General features: G+C 33.5%; 1 protein-coding gene across 1 annotated transcript; it reads left to right on the top strand.

Moving 5' to 3' along the window:
- The first annotated feature begins 2331 nt into the window (after window positions 1-2331).
- LOC132620107 (uncharacterized) lies at window positions 2332-5059 on the top strand. Its single transcript, XM_060334815.1, has 5 exons — window positions 2332-2936; window positions 3034-3450; window positions 3502-3584; window positions 3672-4156; window positions 4649-5059. The coding sequence occupies exons 1-5, from the start codon at window positions 2332-2334 to the stop codon at window positions 5057-5059; spliced, it is 2001 nt and encodes a 666-aa protein (XP_060190798.1).
- Window positions 5060-9014: the final 3955 nt, after the last annotated feature.

Raw genomic sequence — 9014 nt, 5'->3', positions numbered from 1 at the left:
TTTTACTAATTTACTAGTTTGCTGCATGTGAGACGTTAGTCTCAGTGCTATACAAATAATTAAACTATCAATAACAAATTGCAAATGATGAAATCTTTCTTTAGAAAATTAATTAGCTAAAGTTTTCCTTTTTTATTTTTCAGAATGACAGTCGTACAAATTCAAATCCTCTTTTCTTTTTATGCAATTTATTTTTACATTTCAAAATAGTAAATCATAAGTCCTACTTATTAAGTATTTCATAAATTAGCTAGAAAGGAAACCGATATAATCCGAACAAAGATTATGAAAGCTTACAATTATATCATTATACTTTTAGATATTGTCACATATTAGCTACACACGAGATTAGAGTTGCAATTCCATTCATCATGTGCAAGATTTAAATCTCACTGAAAGTTTCTTTCATCATTGCTTTCTCTTTCACCTATTTATGGAGATTATATGAAGTGTGTTAGTACATTTTTTCTTATTTTTTGGTTGGTTGGGGTTGGGGGGCACTCTTGAATATGCAAGAGGGGAAAATGGACAATAAGACTGGTTGCTGACTTGCCGGCCAATGATCGTATCTAAATCGACATCAATTAAAATGTTGTAAATGAACATAGATGCCCGACCTTGTCTCAGCGAGAAAAGTCTTTTGCAACACAATCTTTTCCATCTCCGACACCCGAAATCTTAGGAGTTCGCTCCTTGGACACACCCTCCTTAGTTTTGTCTCCAAAACACTCGTTCTAGCAATCTCTTCTGGTTCAGCAAAGTACTAAGCATCTGACATCCATCCCTCTCTCGTTCGAGATCCTCTAAAAATTGCAAAACGGCTCGCTAGTCGCTACTAATAAAAGGAATTAGCGACGGAAAAAAATTCTATAGCTAAATAGCAAAATCCGCCGTAATCCTATTTAGCAACGGATTATCAAAAAAATTGTTAATTACAAGCAATTTAACGACGGATAAAAGACAAAGTTCATAGCTAATTTAAAATTTATTTTGTAGTGGCTCAGAAACCTTGTTCTAGTCAATTCTACTTGATGTGGGAAGACATTACTGGAGTTCTTCCTCATAGAAGTCGCTCAGAACCTTTCCTTGTAAAACCAATTGTGCTCAAACAAACCTTTCTATTAATAGATAATAAGATAATAGAAGGCAAACTTACAGGAATGACTACCTTATTATAGGTTCTTGCCATTAGTAACTACCATTTTATTTATTACATTTCGTAGCTACCTTTTTAGTTAATTACCATATCTATTGCGTGTATTTACGGTATAGAAAATAGACTCAAAAGCTGTATCTTTAAAAACAGATCCCTTAGAAATAGACATTTAATTTGGTCTTAAATGGGAAAATATAATTCATAATAATATCTTTCATAATCTGCTCCATAAATTTAGCCTCCATTTCCATATTCTTCACGATTCTCCTTCTCTCCACCCTTCTTTTTCAAATGCAACGTAAAATTCAAAAATTCAAACCAATCAACTGCAGAGGAAAAACAACAACACAGCAAATATGATCATTCTAATGGTAATTCGAAAGTCCATGTTTTTTTTTTTTAATAAAAACACTCAAAATGTATTTCAAATTGCCATTGATTTTTGTAGTTTTTTTACTTCTTATTTGTCAAACTGTCCTAAGTACCTTCGTCTTTGAATTCCTCTTCAGTGATGAGCTTCAAATAAATGTGTTATATGTTCGGAAAAAAAAAGTTGAAGGTAGTATTTTTGTGTTGTATGTTGGTTGGGTATTTGAGCAGTGATGAATTGTGTGTTGAAAACATGTACATTCAGTTTTCGTATTTATATAGTTTGTTTCAATTTGTGAATACACAAATCTTGGTTTTTTTGATGTGTTGTTGTTTTCCCTCCCAAATACAAAATACATACAGAGATACCGTATGTATTTATGTATATCTCTTATGTTTGTCACGAGTGTTAATGTATTTGGCATACTGTATAGAATGGATTGTTGTATATATAAATCTGTAGGTATTTATGTATTTGAGAGACTGTTTCATGTGTTCATTATCATATGTACTGGTGTATTTGAAAGTATGTGCGTATTTGATAAACACAATTTCTTCTTGAAATATGTTTCAAATATATATATATATATATATATATATATATATATATATATATATATATATATATATATCTTTGTGTGTATTTATGTATCTGAGATAGTGTTTTCATAAGTTGTTTTATCGAAAATGTTAATGTATTTGAAAATATGTATGTAGTTGATTTTTGTATTAATTTTGTATATTATTTTATAATGTATTTTAGGATGTAATCAATCTCTACTAATTCATTCATTTTGAGTGCAAGAATGTCCACTGTATCGTCGTTGCTAAGACACTCAGGTAATTGGAACACTGAAAACTGCTATGTGAATTTCAAAATCAATGTTGTGGCTTTCAGAGAATATTCGACATATATAGATTTATTACAAGCAGTTGCGACTCAGTGGAATATAGACATGCAACTGAAAAACATATACATCAAATATATCGTTGAAGGTAACGATACGCCAATGGAAATACATAATGATATGAGTGTTAGGGTGTATGTGGAATTGAAGAAAGAGAACAAACAGTTAGCGATGTATCCTTTGTGCATAACTACAACTGATAAAAGCGTTGATAATTGTGTATCTGGTGAAAGTTGTATTGAAGGAGGAGTTTTGCAAATTGGTTACATAAAACAAACAAATGATATGGAAACAGTAGTGAGTGGAGACTTAGCTTCTTCAAGTTGTGGCAATGCCGTTGTTGTATTCGAAAACGACACAAATCTGGTTATATCATATAAGAACCAAAAAGAGGTTGTTGTTGATCAAGTTTACAAGGACAAAGATACACTAAAGGCTGTAATGGCGAATTATGCAATTTCCAACAGGTTCAATTTTCGTGCCGAGAGGTCTAATGCGATAAGGTGTGTTTAAATGTTCTGAACTATTATATTTTAAATTTAATGTAGTTATCTGATATATTGTCAACTAATGTATTTGTTTTCATGTTTGTATTTGAAGCTATACACTAGTATGTGTGTCTGAAGAGTGTGATTGGAAATTTAGGGCATCGAGCGTTGGTAAATCAGAAATGTTCTGGGTTAGGGAGTTTCGTGACAAGCATACATGTCCGCTAAAAGATAAGGTGTATTCACAACACCATGCGAAAAGTTGGTTTATAGGTGGAATTGTAAAGCCAAAAGTAGCCAACCATAAGAGGAAATACACACCTAATAATATAGCGGAGGATGTAAGAAATGATCTTGGAATGGATGTGTCCTATATGGTCGCTTGGCGGGCTAAGGAAAAAGCAATGAAGGATTTAATGGGTGAACCATCGGATTCTTACAAAAAATTACCTGGGTACCTATACATCACGGATAAAACGTATCCAGGTTCACATATAAGAATGCGAAAATCTGACGAAAACGAGTTTCTGTAACTGTTTATAGCATTGTATGCATTCATCAAAGGGTTTGATTGTTGTAGGCCAATTGTTGTAGTTGACGGGAGCCACCTCAAAACAGCATACAACGGAACGTTCGTTTCAGCAAGCATGTTAGACGGTGCAGGTAAGTCAAATACACGTATCAACTTGATTATACTAAAGAATGAATATGTAGAACTAATTTTTTTTTTAATTGCCACGGTATGTGCAGGTAATATACTTCCTTTAGCATATGGTGTGATAGATTCAGAAAATGATAGGTCTTGGATGTGGTTCTTTGAGCGATTCAGGGAAGCGTATGGTGTGAGAGAGAACATGTGTATTTTTTCCGATAGGCATGAAAGCATAAACAAAGCTGTTTCTAGAATCTATCCGAATGTGCCGCATTATGCATGCATATGGCATCTTTGGGATAACGTATGTAAGAAGTATAAGAAGAGCCATGATGTGTTGAGTCCCGTGTTTTATGCAATGGCAAAAGCGTACACGCAGGAAGATTTTGATGAGTTTATGGAGAAAGTTGAGAAGGCAGATTTTCGAGTGGCAGAGTATTTGGAATTGGCTGGAAGAGAGAAGTGGGCTAAAGTGTATGCAACTGCTAACCGAGGGTGGACAATGACTTCAAACATAGCAGAGTGTATTAATCGTCACCTTGTAGCAGCAAGAGAGCTTCCTATATTTGATTTTCTAGAAGAAGTGAGGAAGATGGAATTATAATAACCGGAAAAATGGTACATACATGTTCACAACACCCGGTAAAAAGTTTCAGGAGATGTTGTTAATAAATGAGTATCTATGTTTACGTATGACGGTATGTTTCTTTTCAAATTGCTTAAGTATGTTCGATTGAGATTCAGTTATGTTCGTTGTATTTGATATATTTATCATATAGAATCTGTGAGATCTATGTGAAAATGATAACATGTATTTATTAGTTGAATATGTATTTTGATTCTATTACATTACTGTATTTGTTGTATTTAATTATATGCAGTCTGGATATATGTGTTAAATATTTTCACAGATTTGGTGTATGTGACTAGATTGATCAAATACAATTAGTCAGCTATGAAAAATAATTAGCGATATGTTTATGACTATAATGGTTTAATCTTTGCAATCATGAACTTATGTGTATTTGAATGTACGTGATGTATGTTTTTGTTGTATTTGACTGATCTGTTGTAGGTCGAACCATCAACCGGATACTTGTACACAATATATGATTCAGGAGGGTGTTTCATCGTTAACTTGGACAACAAAACTTGCAGTTGTCGGATGTTTCAAATAGATGAAATTCCATGCCCACATGCATGGGCAGTCATTAAGAAGAAAAATCTAATGGCTGATGATTACTGTTCGGAATTGTTCAAACCGCACATCGTGGTGAAGACGTATGATGTCGCCGTGGATCCTCTCCTTGACGAGCGGGAATGGAAGATTCCAACATACATATCAGAGGATGTGGTTTTGCCACCAAGATACAAGAGACCTCCTGGTAGGCCGAAGAAAAAGCGTGATAAGCCGTTATTTGAATTGCTTCTTGGAAAAAAGAGACATGCTTGCAATACTTGTGGACAGACTGGACACAATAGATGATCTTGTAGTAATTCTCCTAGAAGGAAGTAGTTGTTTTTTGTTTGTAGAAGTTTAGATTTGTTGCACTAGATACACTGTTGGTTTGCATTTTTTTTTTTTTTGGAATAAAAAACGAAATCTATTTCACATACTACTTGTGTGATATCTTCATTTGGAATTGTATTGAATAATTATCTTTAAATTCATTCACAAATGAATATAAAAGGCAGCATTAGTTCTTTCAAAAAAAAAAAAAATAGTTACTATATTTTAATATGTACTGTTGATGCCAAAATACATCAAATATATATAATTTAAAAAGTATATCTGACTCTACCATCTTAATAAGTTGCAGATGTATTTGAAATATGTTGTTGTTTATGGGTTTGGCGAATTCAAATACATATAATCGCCTTGTTTCAAGATATAAATACGCGTATGTATTTGAGTGTACCTCACTGTGTCACATCGAAGATATAGCAAGATATACACATTCATATAAATTGCAAAAACAAAATCACACAATGGTCACTGTCTATTAGAATGTAGGCAGATTTACACATTCATCCAAAAAATGGTCACCGTATATTAAAATGTAGTATTGATTCCAACATACATCAAATACATGTAATTTAAAAAGTGTATCTGACTCTGCCATCTTAATAAGTTGCAGATGTATTTGAAATATTTTGATGTTTATGGGTTTGGCGATTTCAAATACATATAACCCCCTTGTTTCAAGATCTAAATACGCGTACGTATTTATAGTGTACCTCACTTTGTCGCATCCAAGATATAGCCAGATATACACATCCATATAAATTCCCAAAATAAAATCACACAACTTTGATAAATTAGAATAAGCTTAAATGTTCCAGTTAAAACTTAAGGAAAATGATAAGATAGTCTTAAACTAACTAAATCTAAAATATTTGCTATCAAAATAGCCATAGTCTGAAATTACAATTAAATATTCCTACATCAATCCTAAGTAACATCAATTCTGTCAGCTTTGCCATAATCCACTGCTGGCCTAACTGGTTTTGGTGGCGCCTTAATGTCGCTCATAGCATGTTCATCGATCTTCCGTGCAGCATAGTCCCAAAGGGGTGCGCCGTACCTATTGCGGAGCATTGTTGCATCGATTTGTGCTAGGATACCTTCATCAGTGCTTAGATATTCAGCAAACGCTGCTACGTACACACCACAATCCCTGGAAAGGTATAAAAGAAGTAGAATTATTAGAATGAACCCCGTATATGAAAAATTGCAATACATTAAAATATACGTACATGCTGGTAGTGTCTTGCTGCGACAGATTTTCTACATACTCCACTTGAATGTTCTCATTCTGTGTCATGTCCGTATATGCTGGGTGATTCTGCCAATTTATGCCAGTTTTTTTAGTGTAGAATCCACTTATGTGTAGTTAATATGGCAGGAGGGCAAAAAGCTTTTGTACTTCCTTTCTAACAACCGCATTGTGGCCTGCGCTGCCTCGGTATGAGTTGTACACATAAAGTCTCCTGTCGTACCGAAAAGAAACACATGACACATTAAAAACTGTGTTGTGTTTGAAAAAAAAGGCAACCAGATACATGGAATGTAAATTCAAAAAATATCAATCAACTTGAACCAAATACACTGGATAGTTTTACAGATACATAAAGTACACTCTGAAGGCCAACAATGATTATCCAAAAAGAGTATACATAAATATATGATTCATTAAAACACAGTTGAAACTGAAAATACTTAACTAATAAAATACATATACATAAAATACCTGTCATTGAATGAGAGTACGACCAAAATCCAATGTGTATTGTTTCCGATAGGCATGAAAGCATAAACAAAGTTATTTCTAGAATCTATCCGAATGTGCCGCATTATGCATACATATGTCATCTTTGGGGTAACGTATGTAAGAAGTATAAGAAGAGCCATGATGTGTTGAGTCTCGTTTTTTATGCAATGGCAAAAGCGTACACGCAGGAAGATTTTGATGAGCTTATGGGGAAAGTTGAGAAGGCATATTTTCGGGTGGCAGAGTATTTGGAATTGGCTGGAAGAGAGAAGTGGGCTAGAGTGTATGCAACTGCTAACCGAGGGTGGACAATGACTTCAAACATAGCAGAGTGTATTAATCGTCACCTTGTAGCAGCAAGAGAGCTTCCTATATTTGATTTTCTAGAAGAAGTGAGGAAGATGTTTAGAAGATGGAATTATAATAACCGGAAAAATGATACATACATGTTCACAACACTCGGTAAAAAGTTTCAGGAGATGTTGTTAATAAATGAGTATCTATGTTTACGTATGACGGTATGTTTTTTTTCAAATTGCTTAAGTATGTTCGATTGAGATTCAGTTATGTTCGTTGTATTTGATATATTTATCATATGGAATCTGTGAGATCTATGTGAAAATGATAACATGTATTTATTAGTTGAATATGCATTTTGATTCTACTACATTACTGTATTTGATGTATTTAATAATATGCAGTCTGGATATATGTGTCAAATATTTTCACAGATTTGGTGTATGTGACTAGATTGATCAAATACAATTGGTCAGCTATGAAAAATAATTAGCGATATGTTTATGACTATAATGGTTTAATCTTTGCAATCATGAACTTATGTGTATTTGAATGTACGTGATGTATGTTTTTGTTGTATTTGACTGATCTGTTGTAGGTCGAACCATCAACCGAATACTTGTACACAGTATATGATGCAGGAAGGAGTTTCATCGTTAACTTGGACAACAAAACTTGCAGTTGTCGGATGTATAGCCATGCTTGCATAGCAAACGGAAAACCACGAAGGCAATAATACTGTTTTGTCTTATCCATCTTATGATGAATACTTCTGACCAACTCATCAAACGCTTCCTTTCCCTATGTATAGTCTACGTACCGCCCACTCTCTACCAAGTCAAAATGGAGCCTTGGAATGACTACATTGTTTTTCTCACTGGATAGGATGTATGTATGGATAAAATACAGTAATGCAATCTTTACAGCATCTCCGTCTGCATCATCGTCAACGCCCCAATTCTGATCCTCAAAGCATTCAAGCAATTCACCCTTTTTCACACTTTTGTTGGAACCCCCAAAATATGTATCCAACAGTTTGTTTTTCTTAGAGTTAACAACAATTTCTTCCCCAAAACACTTCAACCCAGTCATTAATGCAAAATCGAAAAGCTTGAACGTCAATTCGAAACCATTAACATCAATAACAAAGGCAGTAGGGGTACTTTTTTTCAGCTCTCTAACCATAAAACACCTGAACATCTGTGGTTGAACTTTACAATGCTGCATGTCGAGGTATTTCCAAAATATAGTCTCGGAAAAGAGTTCAAACTATCTATCCGTAAGCTTGTCCTTCAATTCTTTTTTAACTTTCGGGTTCATGTAAGAAGCATATCATATTGCATGACTGGGAGGATATTGGACAAAGAATTTATCATCCTGTATAAATACAAGTAGTTAATTAAAAAGAAGACACAACAAATATATGTATATGAATATCATATGAAACTGATGAAGAAAATTAGAGTGAACCATACATAACTACAACAAATATGTACACAAATGATTAAATAACCATGTGTACATTCAAAAATATATGATTCTCAGTTCATCACCCTTTTCAGATACACAGTAAAATTTCAATAATAAGTGGTTCTCAGTTCATCAATTTTCTAAATACATCACATACATTGAAGATGGTTCCAGGTTCTTCAATTTTCCAAATTCAAATACATGATTCTCAGTTCATCAACCTTTTCAAATACTCAGCAAATTTTCAAATATATGATTCCCAGTTCATCAATTTTCCAATTTTCCCAATACATAACACAAGATACACATAAAAAAAATATGATTCTCAGTTCATCAATTTTCCAAATACATAACATACATTCAAAAAATACGGAAAAAAAAACACTCTTCATCAATACATAA

This window comes from Lycium barbarum, chromosome 11 (genome assembly GCF_019175385.1).
Source record: "Lycium barbarum isolate Lr01 chromosome 11, ASM1917538v2, whole genome shotgun sequence".
Lineage (NCBI taxonomy): Eukaryota > Viridiplantae > Streptophyta > Magnoliopsida > Solanales > Solanaceae > Lycium > Lycium barbarum.
This window is presented reverse-complemented; position numbering and strand designations above follow the sequence as displayed.